Below are 25,369 nucleotides of genomic sequence, written 5' to 3'. Positions count from 1 at the left end.
TCCCCATGCATGCAAAACTGAATGGAAATGAAGCTCCGGGCTGATCCCAGGGAGCTTACCCGGGGCTGATCCCAGCGGGTAACCAACAAACCCGAATACAAATCCAATGAAGCTCGAGCTGATCTGTGAGCTTAACCATGTATATACAGAGAAACATAGACGTGGCCGAGATTCCTGCCCGAATAACGTGTCAACCTAATATCTACAATATACCGCCTGCCAACATAATTCATATACAGGTTCTAATACAATACATGTACATATAAACAAATAATGTATGTAATAAGTAAATAATCCCTTGGGGGCAAAATTCCCCCAGGAATGAACAATCCCTTGGGGGCAAAATTCCCCCAGGAATGAACGCCATGAACAAAAGGAATGAGGAGCCCCAATAAGAGAAGAGAGCCGGGGAAGTTGATGGGGAAGGTGGGTGGGTAGCTGCTGTTACTTTCAGTCTCCTACAAGGCTATACAATGAACTTAATCAGCATCCCCCTCTAGGCATCAATGCTCCCGGCTACTCTAATCTGATTGGTCATCTAATTACACTGACCAATACCAAATCTAATTTTAGAATCGATATGATAAATAAAAACAAAGCAACATCAAATATCCTAATTAAACATAGTTAGCTAAGTACAGGAAAAGGAAACCAACGTTGTGTATAAATAATAATTTAATAAATCAAATTTCAATTTATACACAACCACCAGACAGTCAGAGTTTAACATTTATTTACATATCCAACTGAAAACTCATATTGATTACTAACATACATGCCTACATCAGAAGAACATACAATATGTACAAAACAACAAAAAATAAAATACAGTTTGGCGTTCTGGGGGCTTCTCATTCTTATAACTCCAATACTACATAACTATATGTACTCTACTCTACTCTACACTAACTCTAGTGAACTAGCCTTGGGCTGATCCCAGCAGGTCACGTACGACCATCTGGACTAAAACCACAACTAAGCAACTGGCTGATCCCAGTGAGCTACCCCGGGTTGATCCCAACGGGTCCAAAAGGAGTGATGAAGCTCCGGGCTGATCCCAAGGAGCTACCCGCGACTGAATCTAGCGGGTTAATGAACACAAAAAACAAGCTCCGGGCTGATCCCAAGGAGCTGCCCGGGGTGATCCCAGCGGGCGAGAAAACAGACTGAAGCTCCGGGCTGATCCCAGGGAGCTGAATGAGCAAATCCCCATGCATGCAAAACTGAATGGAAATGAAGCTCCGGGCTGATCCCAGGGAGCTTACCCGGGGCTGATCCCAGCGGGTAACCAACAAACCCGAATACAAATCCAATGAAGCTCGAGCTGATCTGTGAGCTTAACCATGTATATACAGAGAAACATAGACGTGGCCGAGATTCCTGCCCGAATAACGTGTCAACCTAATATCTACAATATACCGCCTGCCAACATAATTCATATACAGGTTCTAATACAATACATGTACATATAAACAAATAATGTATGTAATAAGTAAATAATCCCTTGGGGGCAAAATTCCCCCAGGAATGAACGCCAAATGAACGAAAGGAATGAGTGAAGCCCCCAAGAACCGGTAGTCATGAAAAAAAAAAAAAAAAAAAAAAAAAAAAAAAAAAAAAAAAAAAAAAATTTTAACATGTAATAATAATAGGCTCATGTACACAGTAGAAAAAAAAAAAAGAAACAACATATTACAAATATGACATTTGTACTTGTGCTTTTTGAACAGCCTCTACATCTGTTCTAATATATCTGTTGTAGCAGTCTGAAGACCAACGACCTAATTCTTTAATAACATGATCTTCAACACCAGCTGCAGCCGCTGCTGTAGCTGCACCTATCCTAAAAGAATGACCTGAAAATTTGTTATCATCATATCCAATCCGAAAGAGTATCTCTTTCAGTTGCAGAACAAAAGTGTCTCTTGGCATGGGTTTAAGGTTAAATTCATTGTCTACAAATAATGGCGATTTGCCAGTGTTTGAACTAAACAGAGATTTGCGAGCATCTAAATATGATATCATGGTGTACACCGGTTTAAAGTGGTCATTTTCAAAAATAACAATTTCAACACCTTTTGAAAATGGATCTGTTTTGGAGGTTCTTAATTTCAAAACAAAAGCACTTCCTCCTGGTTTAATATGTACATCTGAGATTTGTAAAAATTGTTCTACATTCTGAGATTTGCATGTGATTTCACCACATCTCAAAAAACCAAAAAATGCACATGAATACATACATTTTAACATGAGATCTACAAAAGGAGAAAAAACTCCCTGGTCTAAAACATTCCATATTTGTGCTAAAATTCTTGTAGTAATAGGAAAACGCTTGTGATGGACATTTGACTGTAATCTTTTAACACCTCTAAACACATAATGCAACTGATCGCATCCTTTCAAGACATCGCCCAATCCAGACTTAATATAGTGAAACCTAATGCCAGCAAGATATAATTTAATGGTGTCATGTTTCAATTTCAGCACCGATTTACAATGTGTCACAAAATAAACAAGGTCTGATTCTTGTATGAGAGGTAACCCATGCTTGGAGAACTTAGCACCATTCATAATCATAAAGTTCTGAAAACACTGTAAGGCTGAAGAATATGTCTTGCGAGTTGACTGGTTCAGTGAAGCTTCCCAAAGTCCCTGCAACTCCTGATCTAGTCTGTCATCATCACCGAATGATGCACGCCAGGCACTGGAAAGGGGTTGGCTTGGGGAGCTAAGGTTCGGAATCTCTGCATCTGGAAACGAGAGAGAGAGTCAGCAATACAGTTTTTTGTACCTTCAATATGCTTAGCATGAATGATATAATGGTTGCTAGCCGCGTGAAAAGTCAAAGTTCTCATAAGTTTCATTATGCTTTTAATTTTCGAACGTCCCTTGCATATAATATCTACGGTTGCTCTGTTATCACAATGAAACAAAATGCGCTTCCTTTTCCATTTATCGCCCCACAGAAGACATGCCATCACTATGGGGTAGAGTTCAAAGAAGGCCATTGATGTCTTCTCTTGCAAAATTTCTTTGGGAAAATATCCTTGAAACCAGTCATTCTGGTAAAATCCACCAAAGGAAGATGGGGTGGCATCCGTGAAAAGTTGAATATCTGCTGCATTCACAATGTCATCATTGATGAAAAAAGAAACGCCATTCCATGAACGAAGGAATTTAGCCCACATAGTGAGATCTGCTCGGCACATACTGTCTAACTGAATATGGTAATGTAATGGTTCTACAGTTGTGGATAGAGCGATAAGGTGAGAAATAAAAGATCGTCCTGGTAGGATTACTCTACATGCAAAGTTTAAGTGTCCAAGTAAACTAAGTAATTCCCTTTTGTACAGGATTTGCGGTGCAGGAACGATTCCACTATTTCTGAGATGCGATCAATCTTGTCCTTAGGTAACCTTGCTATCATGTTGAAAGAATCCAAGTAGATACCCAAGTATTCCAATTCCGTATTTGGGCCTTCAGTCTTTTTAACCGACAGTGGAATCCCCAAGTCTTTGAAAAGGCTAAGCAGCTTTAGCTTAATTTCGGTAGCATTCGAGTCTGGAGGAACGACTACTAGGAAATCATCAAGTAGGTGTAGAATATTGGGCATTTGGTATTTGTGTGTAGCAATCCAGCACACTGCAAAGGACAAGCTATCAAAAATTTTGGGACTTGAACGACTTCCAAATACTAAACGTTTGTAAAAATAATATTGGTTTTCCCACTTAACACCATGAAAGGGCCACAATTGAAGGCAGATAGGCATTATTTTAAATGCATCTGTGATATCGGTTTTTATCAACATAGAATTCTTCCCACATTTTTTGATAAGCTGTATAGCATCGTCTATGGTCACATAGCTGAGAGAAAAGTCTTCTTTGTTGATCAAGTCATTCAAGCTAGGATTATCTAAGTCATTATGAGGCGCCGACATGTCCACGATGAGTCTCTTTTTCTTAGAATATTTACTAATTGCTATACCAATTGGATTTATACGGTAATGAGGAAAAGGAATATCTGTAAAGGGACCCAATAGGTAACCCTTGTCAACTTCCTGTTGTAGTAGTTCCGTTACACTGTTGGAATACTGAATCGCCGACTTGAGATTTTTACATTCAAAGTTATTGTTTGGAATATTTTTGAACCCCGTGTAAAAGCCACATCGTAATCCATTAATCAAATACTGTGTGAAATCCCTATCTGGGTGGTCTATCAGCAGATCTTGTAGTATATCTATCTGCACTGGTGTCGTTATTTCGAAGTCGAAATTTCCCTCTGTGGCTTCTGGTGAGTGGAGGCCCCAAAGAACTGGGGCCAACTGGAGTTTTTTGTGCTTGGACAGTTAAGTTTGGAATGGTCTTCTTTGCATTCCAAGCAAATATGAGCATTCCTGCATCTGGCTAGTTGACAACCCCGTTGTCCATTGAAATTGTTGCAGATTTCTCTACCTGCGTGGAAGTTTCTCTTGCGCCCGTACGAATCGTTGCTGTCAGTGGGTCTTCTGTTGGCATTCAATGGACAGAATCCAGTCAGATGTAGGGTGCTGTTGCAAGCAGCACATGACTGGGGCTTATTGATTTTTTATAAGACTGTGGAAACTCCCATAGGGGGGGGGGGGGGGGGGGGGGGGGCATGTATTTTACTTTGGTAATGGTGTAAGTGGGCCATATACAGTGTGTTCTAAAGTTGCAGTGATGAATGTTTGATCGTAGCTGGCTTATAGTGTTTTAGACGCTGACTTGAATCGGTGAGCCAAATCTCCAATCATTTAGTTCTACTAACAAACAAACAGTTGTCACTGTTTTCAAGCATGTGATTGCATGTTATTCTGTTGTCAGAATCAGTTCATAAGTGAGATGGTTCGTATTTTCTTATTATTTGTTGTTATTTAAAACTATTTTTTGCACTGTTATTATGTGTATTTTAGTTTAAATTAATTTTTTTATTACATGTATATCTAAACAAATTCAGCGAGAGAGAGAGAGAGAGAGAAGAGAGAGTACTGATATCCATGCAACATTGTGTCTTAGACATTACTCATTATTTCCTAAATCACTGACGAACAGTTCCAGGGGTTAGAGATTTTGTTTGAAATCCGAGTTTGAAACCTCAGGAGTGATTTCACTATCTATGAGACTATGCAATATTTATTTTACAATTTATTTGATAACAAAATATATATTTCTTGTACATATGTAGTAATAAACTATAAAAAAATAAAATAATGTTGCTTGTACTCATGCATCAAAAAGCTTTATCATGAAATTAGAAAAGTTGAAAATATTATCTTTATTTATAGGAAAGTGCAGGAATGTAAAGTTTAATGTTACAAAGAGTCTAGAAAAAATCCATTGTATATATGCAAATTTTTCATCTACTTGGACTTTTTCAGCATTTTCTAAGTGCGTATTTTCCTCTGTAGTTCAGTCTATTTAAACATGGGCTGTTTTGATTTAAGGTGTTAGATAAAATGAAAGGCATTTAGGTCAAAGTTAGTTTTTATTATCGCCTCACAATGGAGGGGGAGATACATGTATACAGAGAAATGTAATGATACATTTTTGGCAAGTAAGTGCATTGTGAAATGCATTGTGGTCAGTGTTGTGTTTATAAAATAAATACGTCCAGTTAAGAGGGGATGCCCTGCGATGCTGTGCTTGTTTTTTTGTAAATATATATATATTTTTTTTTACACGTTACTAATGATAAACAACATTATGTATTGTAATTTTTTATTTTTCAGAATATATTCTTTGTGGCATATTATTGTATATGATATGGCTTCCAATTTAAAAAAAATATTAATACATACATGTATACTGGCTAGAAAATAATTTTTAGTATAGCATGTGATTTTTCAAGTCGTCAACAATTTAAGCAATTTTCCTTCTATATGTGCTATCTCTACAAATCAGTTTCAAAATATTTTAGTAAATTGGTATTGTTGACATAGTTGGAATATATTCACCATTATGAATCTTTTGAGAAAGAATAAGAATGGTAGCACTATTGTGAGTAAGATTACATGTACCTACTTAATTAAAGTGATATAGAATGGACATGGAATGTGTTAGTGTGGTTAATGGAGAAAGGGAAAATGGGAATAAATTTCAGAATCTTTTTTACTGTTCTGTTCAGTTATCCAAAGTTCCAAATGCATTTTGTAAGTCTAAAATAAAGCAATGTATTATACACATTTCTAGCTTTGAAGATACCAGAAAGTGTACATTTGGGGACAAGTGTACTCAAGCACATTCAAAAGATGAACTGCAGGAATGGAAAGAGCGTTTCAAGTTTCGGAAACAGCAAATCAAACGAGCGCGAGACAAACATCTCCATGGCAACACGTATGCAGAACAGCTGATGGAAAAGTTGGTCAATGCTGAAAACTCAAAATCTGTGGTTAGTATGGGGTGTTATATAAAAAAAGAAATAAGAACACTACTTGTTTCAGATTTAAAAGTTTGTATTTATGGAGTAAGTACATTGTATATGTGTTTAATGATAGTTTTTGTGTTGTCTGTGAAGCATAGTAACTCTCGGGGATTACTTTGTCCCTCCTTTGTCTGTCTGTCCTTCTGTAACACTCTACAACTTTGTAACTATGAGATAGGCCTCTGATGTTTAGCTTGTGTATCCTATGGGTAAGACTCATTTGATATATATCATGATGGATGATGCCGTGGCAGGCAACATGTGTTACATGAAACGCAGTAGTTCCTGGTTGCTTTTGAGTAAATGTTCTCACTTTCTCAACTTGGAGAGTGTTACAAACAATATTCATTGTTTAATGCTCAATTCATGTTTATACAAGGGAGTGTTACAAACAGTATTCATTGTTTAATGCTCAATTCATGTTTATACAAGAGAGTGTTACAAACAGTATTCCTGTTTTAATACTTAATGTTTATAAAAGAGTGTTAAATACAGTGTTCGTTGTTTAAAGCTCATTTGATTCATGTTTATACAAGAAAGTGTTAAGTACAGTATTCATGGTTTAATACTCAATGTTTATAAAAGCATTATATTACATGTATGATATAAATACAGCACTGAAACACTGATACAATGGATTAAGATACATATAAAACGAATACATCGTTTGGTATGCCTCCTCCTACAAAGACGGAATTATTTTTTGATATCTACATGTATTTGTGTCTTTTATGACAGATGATTCAAAACGTGGAGTATGCTAAAGTTCATGTGAACTCTGAGTTAAAAGTGAATATGACCACCAAGAAGTGCACTAATGCATGGACATTCACCATCACCAGCAAGGTAAGTTTTCATGGAGAAAAAAAAACTGTTCAGGGTGCAAAATTTATTTTCACTTGAAAGGCAAAAGGTAAATATATAATTTCATTATACTTTAAATGCCATCAGATTTAGAATCTGATTCTTGACTAGTTCAGTTTGAAATCAATCTGAATTTGGTATTTTCCACCAATCCTTTTAGAATTGTAGAGAGTAACTCTTAACATGCATTATGTGATGATTTTTTGCTGTTGCAGAGAAGTTTACATCGGGTGACCTTGTTGGACGACACAAATCGTACCTACTTCTACATCGCCAGCATATCTGTGGGACCAAAAAAGACCCAAAAGTACCAGAATCTGGAGACTCACTGCCAGGAATGGGTCAATCCAGACTACACAACACGACACTCTGGAGAGTACGTCTATAGAGTCAAGGTATTTTTGGATAAGTTTCGTTGTGAAGCTGTGCTGTAGACTGATATTGTTTCTGAGTGATTAAAAGGACTGAAGCTTTAAAAATATTTTTGCCTCACCTGCTCAAATGAGCTTTTCTGATCACCGTTTGTCTGACGTCCATCTGTCTGTCCGCTCACCAGTAAACTTTTAACATTTTCAACTTCTTCAGAACCGCAGGGCTAATTTCAACCAAAGGCCACAAAGCATGCTTGTGTAAAGAGGATTCAAGTTTATTGAAAGGAAGTGCCACACCCTTTTTGAAGTGAAGATAATTAAAAATTAGTGAAAATTTTGTGGCATCATTTAAAAATCTTCTCAAAAACCACTTGGTCCATTTCAATCAAAATTAACACAAATTATACCTTGGGAAAAGGGAGTTCAAGTTTGTTCAAATGAAGGACCATGCTCCCTTCAAAGAGGAGACAATCAAGAAAAAGCAACATTTAAGAATCTTCATCTCAAGTATCACTGGACCAGAATAGTTGAAATTATATATGAAAACTTACTAACATAAAGTAGATTCAAGTTTGTATAAATCATGGCTCCTAGGGGTAGGGTGGGGCCACAATAAGGGATTAGAGTTTTACATGTGGATATATAGAGGAAAATTCTTCTCAAGAACAGAGCCATGATTTGTCATGTTTACATGCAAACATTCCCAGGTAGTGCAGATCCAAGTGTAGTCAGATTATGACTCCAGAAGTAAGGGGGGGAGGGGGGGGGCACAATAGGAAATAAATTTTTTACATGGGAGTGCATAGGAAAAAAATCCTCCTCTCAAGGACAGCAGGGTCATGATTAGTCATATTGATATGCAAGCACCCTAGGTAGTGCAGATTCAAGTTTATTCAAATCATGACCCCCAGGGTTAAGTAGGGGCCACAATAGGGGATCAAAATTTTACATAAGAATTTATAGTGAAATGTCTTTAAAAATCTTCCATCTTAAAATCAGCAGGTTCATAATTAATGATATTAATTTACAAACATCCACAGGTAGTTCAAATTCAAATTTGTTCACATCATGGGTCCCAGGATTAAGATGGGGTCACAATATTGGATAAAGTTTCATATGGGAGTATACAAGAAATGAAAAATTCTTTTCGAGAGTAGCAGGGCCACAATATAAAATCATATCAAAAGGCAATGTTTCCAAGTTTTGTGGATTAAAGTTTTTGTTAATGCACCTGTGACTATACTAAGAGGCATATTGCTTTTGTCCTGTCTCATAACTTTTGAATGGTGAGTGATAGGGATTTCATATATGCATTCCTGTTGACACAACTTTTGTCTTTCTTGGCACCAATTTTTTAACCTTGTGACCTTGACCCTGGAGTTTGACCTACATTTAAAAAAACTTAATCTATTCAATATCTCTTGAATTTATTTAAGATTGAGCTTTTATATATTGCATATGGAATTTTATGGCAAGATCTTCCATGCCATACTATGATCTTTGACCTGTGACCTTAGCCTTCTCCAGAACAGCAAGGTCATATTAGTCATATTGGTATTGAGGCATCCCCATGTTGTGTGAATTCAAATTTGATTATGTCTCGACCCTTTTGGACAAGGTTGAGGCCACGATATGAGGTAAAAAAAATCATGGGAATAAATATTGAAAAAAAAAAATGTTTTCCTAATCACAACAGCAGGGCCATGGTGACTCAGATGAGTGTTGTTGGCCATGGACCTCTTAGTTAGATACTGGATGTTATTTTAGAATTTATATTGTATTTAGATGTTAGAGAAGTATGTTTTATAATAACACAGATTAAAATAAGGTCTTGTTTTGTATTCAAAAATGTATTTTGCTCTGCATGTCCTTATGCTATAATTTCATATTACAGAAAATGCAAACATATTTGTATGTAAATTGATTTGTATGTAAATTGAGTAGTCTCTTATCATTAGCTGTTAAATCTTTCGTTCAGTATAATAGTAGCTCCTTTTCTACTTGTTCCAGGTTGTTTTCAAGACGGATATTTATGGAACTTTCCGACAGACTCTGGTTTATGACTTTGGATTAGAGCCTGTTCTCAGTAGGGAGATGCAAATAGAGTCAGCACCCATCACAGACATAGAAAAACTCAGCAAAGATCTAGTTCTCAGCGAGCAGGGCCGCTGGAAAGTTGAAAGTGTAGATTTAGTCCCATTTGAAAATAAGTGAGTGAAAATCTAGTACACATGTAATAGTTTCCTGTTCTTGAAATTATGATGCAGAGCATGAACTGAAGGGCAGTGGACTTTTAAAATGCAATCACCTGACAAAATCAAAATAAACATATTTACTAGGCCTTTTAGTCCTCAGGTTTGGCTGCTAGTCATGTTAGATGGGGGTGGTGGTAAAAGTTCAAACAGAAAAGGATTCAAAGTGAATGTAATTAATTTCTGTGAAATTGGGTCCAATTAACTATAGATTTATTTTTGTATATCCTTTGTTGCTAATGGACATGATATTAAATATTTTTATGCCCCTAATATCAAAGATGGGGGAGAGAGGGTCATATTGTTTCTGGTCTATATCTTGTAACCTTTGAACTATACAGGGTAGGATCTTGTGAACTGAAGGATCAAGGATTTGTGACTTATAAAGGTCATTCATCAAAGGATTAAGTTTAGCAATAGCCATTTCTAGTCCTAAAATTCAAACATTCTCTGATTTCTCTGTAAGTAAGGAGTTTTCAGGTAGATCTAGTTAGAAACTAAAGTTTAGATCACAATATCCAAGACTATCTCCTCATTAGGAATGTGATGATAACAGGTCGTTCATTTTCTGCATTTTGCATGGAAATTGTCAAAAATTTCAATTTTTCAGTCAGTTATTGTAATAGAAATGATTGACAACATGAATTAATCAAAAAAGATTCATGTACATTGTATTTGCAAAATTAAGATGATTGTGATGATTGACATGTATGGGGCTTATTGTGATCAACATATGATGCACACACTTGCTGAAGTCAATTAGGCATTGAAAAATAACAATTTGTGTTTCTTTCAATGAAATTGGCAGGAAAGTCATGTGTTTGTGATTTCTTACATTATATATTCATGATTCAAAGTTAGAATTATATAGTAACTAATTTATGCAATGGATGGGGTTTTGTTCTCTGTGAACTTTAAAATGACAGACACAATTAAAGCCAACCTAGAGTATTCTTGAAAGTCCTCCTTTGTGACATTTGAATGTGGCCATGATCAAAGCATAGTGTTTCACAGAACACAATTTCTTTAAAATTAGTATCTAAAAAATATTGTCTTGAATTTTATAGACCTGTAAAATATTCATCTGCAGAAAATGTCATGGGATTTATTTCGCATGTATATGAAATTTCTTAAAGGCCAGTACCTGAAACAGAGGAGGAAAAACAGCTTTTGTCAAAATACAGTTTACCTGAGGCAGACAAGTTCCGACTGTCAGAGCACCTGATGCACCCACCCAGCAAAGAAACTTACAGGATCTGGATGCATGAAATGCTGTACATTGAAGAGTGGGCTCAGATGGATCATATTTCTAGGTAAGAGTTGTGACAGGTGTCCTTAGATAAAATATGAAGATGTCTGTATAATGACAGTGCATGTAGATACAGATACAAAGCATGTTACAATTCAGTTTCAAGTGCAGTTGTCTATCCTGTTTTCGAAATCTCTACAAGTAATTCGTAAACCAATTAAGGATGGAATCTTCTCATATTTGTATCCATGGTTAGTTAATCATTATAGGGAGATTGCGAAAGAGTTATGGTTAAAAGGTCAAGGTTACAGCAGACCTTCCCACTAAGCTACACTTAAAAGTTTCATATTTTGCCAGTTTGGAAAAAGAGCATAATCACTCCTCCCTGTTAATATTACAAAACATACAATAAACTTAAAGAATTAAAACAGATCACCAACACATAGTGAGAATGCAGGATACACTTTATTGGTTGACTGGTTTTGACCAGGGGGCGGTCGTCATCAGAACAAAATTATAAGAATTGTCTCTACTGAGGTAAAAATTGTGGATCACGTTACTATTAATAGCAAAAAATGTGGAATGTTTACTTAGCAAAGTAAAAACATGTATATACAAATATGTTAAGGTACTTTATGAATGCTTGTGAAAGTTATATGTAATGGACACTGATATTTATTTCATTGATTAAAAGAGTCCATAAATTCCATCTTGTAATGATAGGATTGTGTATTTGTTCAAAATGCCTTCTCAAGTTAGATATCCCGGCGAATTTGCGGTCGCATCTAGTACAGCTGATTTTGAAGTCCGTTGTTTTAGTTTTCTCTGGATTCTGTTTTGTATATTTGACTTTAGGCATATTTCTGGTTTAAACCTGATGGATGTATGGTTTTAAAAATATATATAAAAGCCTCCTCAGTTCTAAAACGTTGATTAATGTTTGTTGTTTTATTGAGCGGCGTGATAGAAATATCCTGTATGGAATGTGATTGTGACGTATTCGATATACATACAACAGATGAATCCTTTAGGACTAGTACATGTAATAGTGTATGTGAATTTAGTTTTCGGCAAGGCCCTTCTTGACTTAAAATCGGTCATGTAGTTGATTTTATTTACTCGAATGTGCGGACATTTAGTGCATACTAAATAAAGCAACACATAAAAAAACAATTATTACTGTGGATTTACAGTAAGTGTGAACAAGACATATCGGCAAGTACATGGCGTGCTCCAGATAGTTCATTGGAAAGTCCCCGAGTGATTTTAAAGAGCGCTTTTGATTGGTCGGTTAAATTATAGGTAGGCGTTCCCAAGTATTTGGCAGTATATTATCTCGTACCTAACAAGTGTAAGTTTCACTATTTGATTTCATTGTAAGTTGCACCGTACGTAGCGTGAGATTCAATATTGGTTTTGATTTGACAACAGAGATTTGAGATTACGTTAATAAAATGTCTTGTAAAGTTTATCTATACTAGATATCTACATGTATAAAAGTGATGGGATATGTTATAAAGAAAAAAAATATAAGATGTCTTATAAAAGATAAAAGATATCTCGTAAACTTTAGAAGATATAACTTTTATCAGATACCTTATAAATTTTATCTTTTAAACAGGAATAACCGTGCTATACTTATAATCCATCGCAGTATCAATAGGTATGGGAGGGGGAATACAGGGTGAAAAAGGCGAGCTCTGATATGTAAAGAAAAGGCAGGATATCAATATCCCAGAATTCAAATAGTGTTGAATATTGAAAAGAAAAGAAAATGACGGGATCGAAAATGCTGCGGGAAAAGGCAGGATCCGCAGTTGCCTCTATATCCCAATAAAAATTGAAAGGTTACTCCCTTAAATTCTTGTAGATACTTGTCAGTTTTAAGTGATCAGAAATTTCAGTACATGTTTCTATAGGCGATTTTGTCCGTTTAAGAACAATGCTTTTGTTTTGTTGTCTCTTTCACATTCGCAGTTTCCATATCGTTATTTTAAAATAAATCTCTCAGAGGATATTTTCGAAATCTTGCAAAGCATTGGAAAAGATCGATGTCGGAAAAATTTCAGAATTCAAATAGTTAGGGGGAAGAGGGGGTAAAAACTCGTAAGTTTCTGTCATCCGACATCGATTACACATTAGTGGGGGAAAAAGACAACTGACTTTAAAACCACATAATGATACATTTTCATTTGTTTTACTTCTTAATCGATTAGTTTCAACATACTTCATATTTAGTTTTGTAGGGGGGAGGGGGGGGGGGGGGGGTCTTGGTGAGAACTATGCGAACTCAGTTTTCTCTAACATTGAACATTTGATCCCGCCCCTAAAATAATTTGTCAGATTAAGTAATAAGATCAATAGATATTCTACTTCGAGAAAACATTATTTTCAACATATGGCAATTGGATGCTTTGATGTCTTTTACTGTTATTTTTACCCACATTTTCGTAAGAAATTCGGAAGTAACCATCGCTAGATACTGTTAATTGAATGAACAACTGCAAGTTCTGTGAATTCTAGCAAAAACTAAATTCCCCAAACCATCCCTCTCCTGTACATGTAACACATTGTTAAAGAAATTCAGCATTTCGTTAGCATAAGACGCGCCTTCTATAACGTCATAATAAACCTCAGGAAAGGTTGATGGTTAATGTTGCGTTACTGGCGTACCTTTGAACCTATATCACTGGTCCACCCCTAACTGCATGTCCACGATTGCGATTACCCGTTGTACGAATGCGACACTCGCTTCGTCTATATATATATATATATATAAAGTCTCTTTTTTGGAAGTAAAATACAGAAAAAACTCTAAACACTTTGTTGAAATATCAGTAGCAAAGAAGTTTTCAACACTTCGTTTGTGTTCAGACCACAGGGGCCCGTCACGAATTGACCCTCTCTATTCTATATTTACATTTATTTGTAAATATAGAATAGACGATGCCAAATTTTGAAAAGACAAATATTTCATGACGAGTCCCTGTGTTCAGACGAAATATGCTTCTCTTGGATTTTCTTTGCAGTTTCTTGAAAGTCATTTCCCAAAAAAATTCTCGCAGCTCTACAAATTAAAGACACCTATGGTACATTGTCAGGGGTACAAATATTTCTTCTTAATAAATTTTGTCTGATTTCTCTATTAATATACACTTGATTTTTTTTTAAATTTCATACTCGATAAACAAAAGTACATCCGGTGTGAGCTTTGTTGGCGACATTTTCGGTGCATGAGTTCCCATGATTGACAATTTTATAACGTGGCCTTTGCAACGCCTAATTTCTTACTGATTTTACCATAAAATAAACCCTTGGCATGTAATTTTCAAAATCAACGTCATTGTTTTAGTTGGAATTGGTTTTCCCTTTTCGCAGTCTCTTCCACCGTGCTAAAAGATTATGTAATGACACGCTAGTGTAAAGACACGTGTGCCCATCTAAAATTATTTTTATTCCAGCCCCTTTAAATATTGGTCCAATCGCAGTGATTACTCTTTCCTTGATGCGTCATCATTGACAGATTTGTTTTGAAATCAACTATCTGAGACCTCGAATGAACTTGAGAAGCTGAGTCGTTCACACTTACTATGAATTCACAGTAAATTACAAATGAATTATAATATTCAAACTGAATTGATACCCCGAAAACATGACTGAATCATGATAGGGAGAAATGTTATTTATTCCAAGATCTTTGAACTCTCAAAGTTAAAGTTTCTACAGTCCCATAGATTTTGAATTTTCAAGAGTCACTTGTATTTCATTATATAATATTGATCAATAAGGAATTAATAATTTTTGTGTCAACTGCAAAACAGTGACACTTGGGGATCACTTTGTCCATCATTGGTCCGTCTGTCTGTCACACTTTGTCCATCATTGGTCCGTCTGTCTGTCACACTTTATCCATCATTGGTCTGTCTGTCTGTCACACTTTGTCCATCATTGGTCTGTCTGTCTGTCACACCTTGTCCATCATTGGTCCGTCTGTCTGTCACACCTTGTCCATCATTGGTCCGTCTGTCTGTCACACCTTGTCCATCATTGGTCCGTCTGTCTGTCACACTTTGTCCATCATTGGTCTGTCTGTCTGTCACACTTTAGAACTTTGAAAATGGGAGAGATGGGACTTAAATTTTTAAGCATTAGTGTGTTCCTTGTGTGATGGCCATTTGATAGATATACAGCTATACAAGGTTACTCTCGATCAGTATGTAAGTTATGTAAAGCAGGGGTACATGTGTTTGGATGTCTCAAAATGGAATCAGTTCATTCTCTCCTAACACTTGCAGCTTTTCTATTCCAGATATAACATAAAGACTTCCCTGCAGCTTGTTAATCGGTTTTTGCTTGTCCCTGGATCTCTGACTGGAGCCAAGTATGCTCAGGGTGGGGAACTGTTTGCACGCATGAAGCTGGATGATGAATTGTCGGAAGATTCGGCTGGAGGACGTTTGATTTTGATGAGTTCAAGTGTAGCATGGCTAGCCCCCTATAATCCGGATGATAAGATGATTTCTAGGCAGAATAAAAAGGTATGAATAGCTAACGTAAGTTTTATGTAATTCAAAATGATCATTAAAAATTCATTAACTCTTTCTATTTTGGAATGTTTGGTCATTGTACAGATATGCATTATGTATGAATAAGTTGTACAGGTGACTCTCGATGGCTTGAACTTTGATCTCTAAAAGTTCTTGATCTCTTGAAGGGAAATCATGGTCCCAGTTTTTTTCTCTATATAACTAAGCAAATTTACTCTCGATTTCTTAAATATTTGATCTCTCGAAGTGAAATTTGGGTCCTTTGAAACATATTTCGTTGTTTTTCACTCTCAATCTCATAAAGCTATGAGTATACTCACCTTTACTCAAGTGTATGATTGTTTCCGCTTGGACCTTACCTGGGGAACAGTGAAGGCCTGGGGTTAGCTCGACTGTGTTAAATAGGGGTTTATTTACTTTGCTATTTAAGGGTTTATTTAGGGGACATATCATCTGTGTTTCCTTGTGGGGCAGATAGTTAATTGTTTGATTGGTTAATGTAACCCCCCACCTGCGCTTTGTTTTTGGTATATAAATCAACTGTAGCCAAATTTACAACTTGTTTGGATTTACAATGAGACGATAATTTTGAGAATATGATTTATAGATATGCCAGGAAACATCGTTATCTACTAGAATGTGTGCTTTGCATAAAGTGACTGAATATTGTGGCGATTGTGATTTGAGTAGTTAGTGACTACAAAGCTACGTAATACGTACGAGAAATTTGTCTTGTTAATGTGCATGTGCATCTATCTGAACATGAGAACAAATAAATGCATAAACTTTAAAATATCTTTTTATCTCTGCAAGATAAAGTTCTATGTTGAAATCAAGTATTTATCTAAAAATATGAAGGATAAGATGTAAATATGCACTCCGGTTGCTATAAAATCTGAACCGTAATGGTCGGACCTTTGATTTCCAGATTTGACTCCAACTTCGATCCCTCGAACTCTTGATCACTCAAAGTTTTATCAAAGTTCCTTGAACTTTGAGTAATTGAGAGTCACCTGTACATATATACATGTAATATATGCTGTAACACATATATCAAATATATTCTATGGATATCTCTTATATTTGCATTTATCTATGAATATACTGTTACATTTTGCTCTTGTTCTTTACGCAGGTATAAGATCACTTTTGTTCTATCATTTGAATCATTCTCCTTCCTGTTTGTAAACTCTTGTTGCTTCTGGGGGAGGCCAAATTGGATTAAGGAATTTTGTATCTTGTACAGCATTTATGAATTCTGATTGAGATTTAGAAATTTGTATCTTGTACAAAATTTAAGATTTTTGATTGAGATTTAGGAATTTTGTACAGCATTTCTGACTTCTGATTTCAGGTCTACCAGGTACTTTTGGAAGACAAGGGAAAGAATTTCATATTTCTGCGACTTCCAGAGAAATGTGTATCCGAGCTGAACTTAACGGGTGATCAGGAATTCCACGCGGAGGTAAACACAAAACATCATTTTATTTTTTTTAGTGTGCAGGTGTGTCATCATTATCCTGAGGTCTAATTTTGGACATCTTAATGCAAAGTGTATTCAGCATAACACGTGATGTACAATAGAGTAAGAAGAGTATTTTAAATAGAAATTATCGATCTTATTAAATTATAGTGTTTTATTTTGATAATTTTACAGATATAAGATCTTACATCATACTGTCATTTAATTTCATTCAATTGTGTTTTATTGTTGCATTCTTCTTCTTACACTTGTAAAGCGCCTTAGAATAATTTGTTTTATATAAGGCGCTATATAAATTTTATTATTATTATTTTCTGTGAAATGACAAAAGGAGGGACTGTAATGGTGAATTCTTTACACAACAGATCCAGTTTCAACTAAACCGAGTTCCCATGTGTGAAATGCATTCAGCTATTGATCAGCTCCCTACCCTGGATCTGGTGTTTCCCCCACCCCAGAGGATCCCAACTTTGCCTTGGTTCCCAGAGGAGTAAGTTACCCTGTGTTGTAAAGAGAATTTATTTAAATGAAGTTCGAAGTCTCTGGAGAGAAATGGGCATGTACTACAATTTAAAGTGATCAACAAAGTCATAAGTAATGTTTCACAGCCAAGCAGAAAAAAAATAATACTTCATCAAAGATTACTGTGATTTTCTCCCGATAAGGGTAACAAAAATATACATCTATCACAATAGATGTGAAATAGCTGAAGCAGATGAGTCAGATCATTCACCTTTACATGTAATTCAACTGCATTACTCTTAGCATGGAGTTCAGTGAAACAGTGAGTGAACGACTAAATGAGAAGCAGAAGGCAGCGATCCGGGGCATCACTGCAGCAGGGGACAAGTGCCTCCCTCCACTGCTGCTGGTGGGACCCTGGGGGACGGGCAAGACATACACTCTCGCGCAGGCAGCAAAGCACGCACTGGAAGTGGAAGAAAACAGGATCCTCATCTGTACCCATTCTAACAGGTACAAATAGGTCATTCTATACATGAGACAAGTAGATGAAAAGTTGGCATTCTTTCCGCATTCAGGAACTACAAATACATACGTGCATATGTACATGTAGATTCATAAAGGTCATCATGTATTTTTGTCACCAAAAGATTGTATTCATTGGTCATTCTTGTCAACAAAAAATGGTATTTACATGTACTGGTTATTCTTGTTGACAAAAATGGTATTAATTGGTCATTCTTGTGGGTGGATTTCTGAGCCACTGTTTATTTATTCGGTCACATGATTATAATGGATAGATTTAACAACAAAAAATCAATACATATATATTCCTGTTCATGCTAAGTACAGGACAGTAATTTTACTTTAGATAGATACCTGTATGAAGCCATGCATATGTAAATAATATGACATGCTATGATGTAACTAACACCAATATTATAGATAGTGCAATGATCATTGGGGAAAAATAAATGGGTTTATATGTATTATGTGCATTTTTAAATTCATTTGATTGCTAGCTATGGTACATGTATTTAAGATAAGTTTGATATAACAGGAGTGTCCATTATACTGGAAGTCAATGATGAAAGTGCCATTATTATTCCAAACTCGTGGCCATTTTGTTATGTTTCAAATACAAAAAAGGATGGTTAATGAATTTGATTGGCATGCAGGTTGAAAATCATCATAGTTACTCCATGGAATTAAATTTCAGAAATTAAATAAACTTTTAATTTTCTCTTTTATGACTATGTTATAAGTAAAAAAAAAATTCTGTCATCTTTTTGAGGAATATGAACAACATAGATGCACTTATCGTGAATTTGCACTAGATATTAGTTATTTATTAACAATTTACCGATACTGTCAGTTCAGCCCTACGTCGAAGTGAACATATTACCAAGTTCTCAAACTCTTGTATATTCTACTGTATATCAGGTTTTTTCCGCGTCATGTTTTTTTTCGTGAATCAGAACCTAAAACAGTATATTAAATTTACGCGAATCAAATTTTCGCTATTTCAAAGTCATAGCGAAAATATAATTCACGATTATCTAAACTTATGAACGAATTGGGGGTAAAAGCCGGTATTTGTACGAATAACTCTTAATTTTTTATACAAAAATTCAGCCAATGAAACTATTTACAGGATTTCTGAGTTACTGTCGCATTTATAATCAAATCTCAATAAGGATGATATTCCCGCTTCTCTGAATCCATCTCTGACGATTTCGGGTTTTGTTCACATGTAATCATAGAGCTTTGTCAGCCATTTTGCTCCAAGTACCTTCATCCGGATTAGAGATCAATTGAACTTCACCTCGTCAATTTCGTAGGACACGCTCAGCTGATCACACACCTGTGCTGCGTACCAGTTTTCATTTTTGTTTACACTCAAGTATATTGTAAATATGTACAATTTGGAGGTATAGTAACGTAAATCACTGTTCGTTAGCTATAATACCATTAGTACAAAATATTTATCGATAATCATTTTCAGTTTAAAACGGCCATCAACCATGTACGGTTATATGTACATGTATGAGTAGCTCAGGTATAATTAAACATTGATTGAAGCACAGACCCTGACCCATTTAATTAGCTTGTCCTTTATTAAATAAATACCGAGGCTCCCATAACTGTTACCTGGTGCTTGTCGGATATAGGGGGAAACAAAACACATTGAACACAGAACTTTCACCGCACCATTATATGTATGCTATATAACTCTATTACAAAAACAAAACTTTGTATGAAATTTACGCGGATTTATTTTCCGCGATTCAGAAATCGTCGCAGACAAAGCGGAAGTTAGATACACGCGGAAAAAACCTGATATACGGTATCTGATTTACATGTTCAAAATAAACATTGCTTCAGAATCTCTATGGTGAGTGGTAATTGATGAAGTCAATAAGCATTGATACAAATATACACCAAAGGCATGCAATGTTGTCGTTTATGATGTACCCAGTGGATGGTTGTAAGTCTGCGTGTGTGACAGTGTTGTCGTTTATGATGTACCCAGTGGATGGTTGTAAGTCTGCGAGTGTGACAGTGTTGTTGTTTATGATGTATCCAGTGGATGGTTGTAAGTCTGTGAGTGTGACAGTGTTGTCGTTTATGATGTACCCAGTGGATGGTAGTAAGTCTGCGAGTGTGACAGTGTTGTCGTTTATGATGTACCCAGTGGATGGTTGTGAGTGTGACAGTGTTGTCGTTTATGATGTATCCAGTGGATGGTTGTAAGTCTGCGAGTGTGACAGTGTTGTCGTTTATGATGTACCCAGTGGATGGTTGTAAGTCTGCGAGTGTGACAGTGTTGTCGTTTATGATGTACCCAGTGGATGGTTGTAAGTCTGCGAGTGTGACAGTGTTGTCGTTTATGATGTACCCAGTGGATGGTTGTAAGTCTGCGAGTGTGACAGAACTTGGTGGGAAGTCACTGAATTCTCAGCAGCCAACCTTCTATACCAGCTGTTTTCTTCAGTCTGGCAGTTGTAGGTTCTGAGAAGTTTTACTGTATCACAGATGAAATACACATACAGGATTTGGAATAAGCATGTACACACACTGCTCTAGTAAACAGTGAAAGTATTTATTTGTCTTCCTGTCTCTTTCTGTCTGTATGTATCTTTATCTCTTGTTTAACAGTAGAACATTGAAAGTTAAATCCCCTATATATGTACATGGAAAATTTTATTATTACTTTTACAGTGCTGCAGATTTGTACATTAAAGATTTTATTCACCCCATTGTGAAAGAGGGCCACATGGATGCAGTGCCACTGCGTATATACTACCGTCATCGGTGGGTTCAAACTGTTCCGGACGTGGTTCTGCAATACTGTCTCCTAGAAATGTCTGCCTCCCAGGGTAATTTCAGAATGCCATCCCGAGAGGAGGTAGACAAACATCGCATCATCATCACCACGCTCAAAACTGCCCGATATTTATGTGACTTAGACCTCCCTCAAGGTCAGTACCCTTGGATAGTTAAATTTGATCCTTATAATACATGTGATATCATAGTGTCCATGAAATACTGTAAATGTACATTTTTACGTGCAGTTCTTATTTCCCCTACACAAGTCGGGTCAAATAAAATCTGTGTAATTTCGTATCAGCAGACTTGAAGTACATGTATGTAGCTAAGCTAATGTAAGCCCTCTGCAATTGTTTGGAATCTCGTATCCGTAGACCAAACTGAAAATCTGCATCTCTCATATCTGCGGACCAAACTGTGAAATCTGCGGAATTATGTCTCCATGGAATTAATTATGTCTACAGTATTAAAATCTAAAGAAGAGTATACAATAAAAGGGAATCACAGAATTTAGAAAAGAGTGTTATGGAGAAAATAATTTAAAATGTTTCAAAATAATGTAACACTACTGTACCTGTGTACAGGAAGTAGTGGTATTCACATTTATAAATGGCTTTGTCTCTGGTGAGGTCATAATATTTTGCTAAAGGATCATTTCTAAAATATAGAATACCTTAGTATTAACATAAAATAGCCTGATACTGTTAACAGTACTGCACGATTTTGGCGAATAATTTTTTTAATACCTACAATGACAGTAAACATACAATATTGACATGTAAATGCAGGAGTTAAAGGATATTAAATGAATGCAAACACTTTGTAGGGTACTTCAGCCATATATTTGTGGATGAGGCAGCCCAAGCTCTGGAGAGCGAGACTCTGATTCCTTTGTCTCTGGCTGGCAGGACCACCAAAATCATTCTGGCAGGGGACCATATGCAGGTATGCGCAGCAGAAAGTTCTAATCTGCGAAGTATTGATGTGTCTGATGTTTACCTAGAGTATATGTACAAATGTAGTTTAAAACTCACCAAAATCATTTACAATTGGAACAACTTTGAAAATATTAGGGAATTCATATTGTATTTTTTTTTAAAGTGTGTATATCAGGCAATGTTTAGACTGGGAATGAGTGACATTTTTTTTTTTTTTTTTTTTAAAAGTGGGGGTGGGGCTCTTTATGTTTTGCTGGAACATCAGTTGTATGTATTATTTAAGTAAGTCAACACTTCCAGCACACCACTATTACCTGATATAGTGTATCAGTGATGGGAATTCATTTTTTCATAAGGAATATTATTTATCTTTCATTTATAGTTGAATCCAGAAGTGTACTCGGACTTTGCCAAGCAGCAAGGCTTTCAAAAATCTCTGCTGGACAGACTTTATGAGCTGTACCCTGATGACTGTCCATGTAAAATCATGTTGTGTGAGAACTACAGGTCACATGAGGCGATTATCGACTTTACTTCAGACCTATTTTACGATGGTAAACTAATATCAAGTGGGAACCAGCCCAAACATCCTAGCTACTACCCCCTAACATTTTTCTCCACTAGAGGTGAAGATTTACAACATGAGAACAGCACAGGCTTTTACAATATTGCAGAGGTAATGTGTCATATCAGTGTGTTATGATAAAGAAAATGCTTATACATGTATCTTCAGCAATAAGAAAAATCTTCTTCAAAATTTAATGTTTAAAGATTGTAATTTAAAATATTTTATAAAAAGAAATGGTCCACAATGACAGTTTACTGCAGTACATCTCTTGAATATTTGATGGACTCCTTTGATTAACATGTAGTTTTACAGGATTTCACACCAATTTTGTTGGTAATTTATAGGTCCATGAAGTTGTAGACAGAGTGGATGACCTTCAGAAAACCTGGCCCCCAGAGTGGGGTGATATAGAGGGCAATATTGGTGTAGTAGCTCCATATTCAGATCAGGTATCATTTATCCTTATAACAAAAGGTCAGATTAATATACACGTAAGCATTTCGTTTACTTTATGAATTGTGTAATATTTTTCAGGTGTTTCGGATTCGTTCTGAGCTTAGGAAAAGAAAAATGCAAAATGTCAGTGTTGAGAGAGTGTTCAATGTACAAGGTAATGCTATTTTAAAAACTATATATAACGTAGTAATTGGATATTATCAAAGGAATAAAAAAGCATGCGTTTTTTTTATTAAGCTATTTACATGTAAGTTATGCACTTTATGCAAATTAACTTGCTGGGATTAAAAAATAATCAAGCTAATTTCCTATTTATTTGCTGAGCCAGATGATAAACGCCCCATTTTCAAATGTTCATGATCATGTGATGCAAGCTGAATTTAGAAAGTATACAATTACATAGCGTCTTGAAAGCTTGGGCGGCCAGTAGGCTGGTTTGCGACATATTTAGCGATAAAAGACAGACAAACAGGAAACGCGATATTGAAATGAGCAATGGAAGGGGAGTCAGATTCCATGGTTAATGTAATATCATTTAATACTACATACTGTACATGAAATTCTCTTTTCCGGTGATGTTTCTAAAAATATTTTTACGCACACTTGCACAACCACCATTAGCTGATTTTTCTCTCTCTGGTTGTAGCATTAGTTCCCTTTCTTTTATTTAAATCACTCACTATGAAGAGTAAACAATGTTTTTAAACATTTGATTGTGTATTAAATAATTATTTGACCAAAAGTTCCTTCTTCTGTACTAAAGATGGAAAAAAACCCTGAGTTATTCCCCTTTTGGCATGTTGATAAAATTGATCAATGTATTAGCTTTCAGTCTAATTTCATGGTGCTGAAGAAACTGGAGGGGTGGAGGCTTTATCCTTCCTGTTACTTACCATCAAGTGTAGAGATGCATATCCCAATTTATTAAAATATTGAGGCATTTTAAAACTTTTTTAATCCCAATCTTGAAATGCTAGAATTTATCTTAAGATTGATGTGTTTGAAAATGCATATATTTTATGTTAAGGGTAGTACATTACAAACTTATACAGCTAAACTGAGCTATGATTCTTAGCACTGTTCATATAACATAGTATTTACATCACGAACTTGTATCTAAGTAAACAGTTCCAAGTTATCACATAGTGCATTGTTTGTAGTTGATAGAATTTACACCACATGTTTGTACTTATACAGGTAAACATATAGAATTTACATCACATGTTTGTACTTATACAGGTAAACATATAGAATTTACATCACATGTTTGTACTTATGCAGGTAAACATATAGAATTTACATCACATGTTTGTACTTAAACAGGTAAACATATAGAATTTACATCACATGTTTGTACTTAAACAGGTAAACATTTAGAATTTACATCACATGTTTGTACTTAAACAGGTAAACATATAGAATTTACATCACATGTTTGTACTTATACAGGTAAACAGTTTCGAGCTATAATTCTGAGCACTGTTCGGACTCGACATACCTGTAGTTCGGACTCATCCCAGGAGGATGTATATGACTATGGTTTCCTGTCCAACGTCAAACTGCTGAACACTGCTCTCACACGAGCCCAGTCCATTGTCGTTGTTGTAGGAGACCCTCTGTCTCTCTGTCTTGTAGGAAAATGCAGGTATATAAGAATTTTCTGTTTATAAGGGATTTGATTTCAATCTAGGATTAAATGTGATACATGTGCATGTGTATGAATTAAAATAAGATCAGAAATTGACTTGTTATAGAATTAATCTTTGGAGTTTTGATCTGTGTGTCAGAGTATTTGTCTTTATCTTTGTCGGTCTGCAACTTGGTTGTAACTTTTAAAAAATACAAGGTAGCAATTTGATCAGTGGAAATTTCAAGGTCAAAACTATGTGACTGATACAAGTGAATATACCTATTTTCAGTAGCTTCCCAATTTTTATAGGGTGTTGTATTTAACAACCATTTCTTTTTTCAGCACGTTGTGACTATGAGAAATTAAGAACCAAGACATTTTTTTCTAGCTAAACAGTTGTTATTTACTTGATTAAAAAAATTCTGTGAATAAATCATTTTCCCCAATGACATTTAATTTCACCAAACTCATATTTCACTGAACTTGATGTTTTCATCTAGAAATATATTGAAATTATTATGATGACCCATGTTTGAAACAAAAATTTGTTTATCATTCACAGTACATGTTTGAGTGTGACATTTTACAGTATTGACCTTGTATATTCGGATATTGAACAAATTTTATTTTTAGAAATGTCTTATTTATCATTATGTTGATGTGAATGAACTACCATATCATTATCATCCAAATTAGGTTAATACAACATTTAGAAAACCAGTGATCATTGAGGCCTTTCAAATAATTGAAATTACTGATAAACTTTCCTCAAACATTGTTT

General features: G+C 35.5%; 1 protein-coding gene across 3 annotated transcripts in view; it reads left to right on the top strand.

The window, feature by feature from the left end:
* Positions 1 to 25,369, top strand: part of LOC125668686 (probable helicase with zinc finger domain) — a 49,422-nt gene that overhangs the window by 19,565 nt on the left and 4,488 nt on the right. For 2 of the 3 annotated variants that reach the window (XM_048903029.2, XM_048903028.2), the window contains exons 8-23: positions 4,727 to 4,750; positions 6,207 to 6,405; positions 7,177 to 7,284; positions 7,518 to 7,697; positions 9,684 to 9,883; positions 11,062 to 11,238; positions 15,484 to 15,712; positions 17,076 to 17,186; positions 17,570 to 17,694; positions 17,970 to 18,179; positions 20,889 to 21,148; positions 21,823 to 21,941; positions 22,317 to 22,610; positions 22,847 to 22,951; positions 23,037 to 23,112; positions 24,408 to 24,603. In XM_048903029.2, coding sequence (XP_048758986.2) covers positions 4,727 to 4,750; positions 6,207 to 6,405; positions 7,177 to 7,284; positions 7,518 to 7,697; positions 9,684 to 9,883; positions 11,062 to 11,238; positions 15,484 to 15,712; positions 17,076 to 17,186; positions 17,570 to 17,694; positions 17,970 to 18,179; positions 20,889 to 21,148; positions 21,823 to 21,941; positions 22,317 to 22,610; positions 22,847 to 22,951; positions 23,037 to 23,112; positions 24,408 to 24,603 — 2,613 coding nt within the window. The remainder of the gene's footprint in view (positions 1 to 4,726; positions 4,751 to 6,206; positions 6,406 to 7,176; positions 7,285 to 7,517; positions 7,698 to 9,683; positions 9,884 to 11,061; positions 11,239 to 15,483; positions 15,713 to 17,075; positions 17,187 to 17,569; positions 17,695 to 17,969; positions 18,180 to 20,888; positions 21,149 to 21,822; positions 21,942 to 22,316; positions 22,611 to 22,846; positions 22,952 to 23,036; positions 23,113 to 24,407; positions 24,604 to 25,369) is intronic. The other variant, XM_056163269.1, reaches the window with a different exon arrangement.

This window comes from Ostrea edulis, chromosome 4 (assembly GCF_947568905.1).
Source record: "Ostrea edulis chromosome 4, xbOstEdul1.1, whole genome shotgun sequence".
Lineage (NCBI taxonomy): Eukaryota > Metazoa > Mollusca > Bivalvia > Ostreida > Ostreidae > Ostrea > Ostrea edulis.
This window is presented reverse-complemented; position numbering and strand designations above follow the sequence as displayed.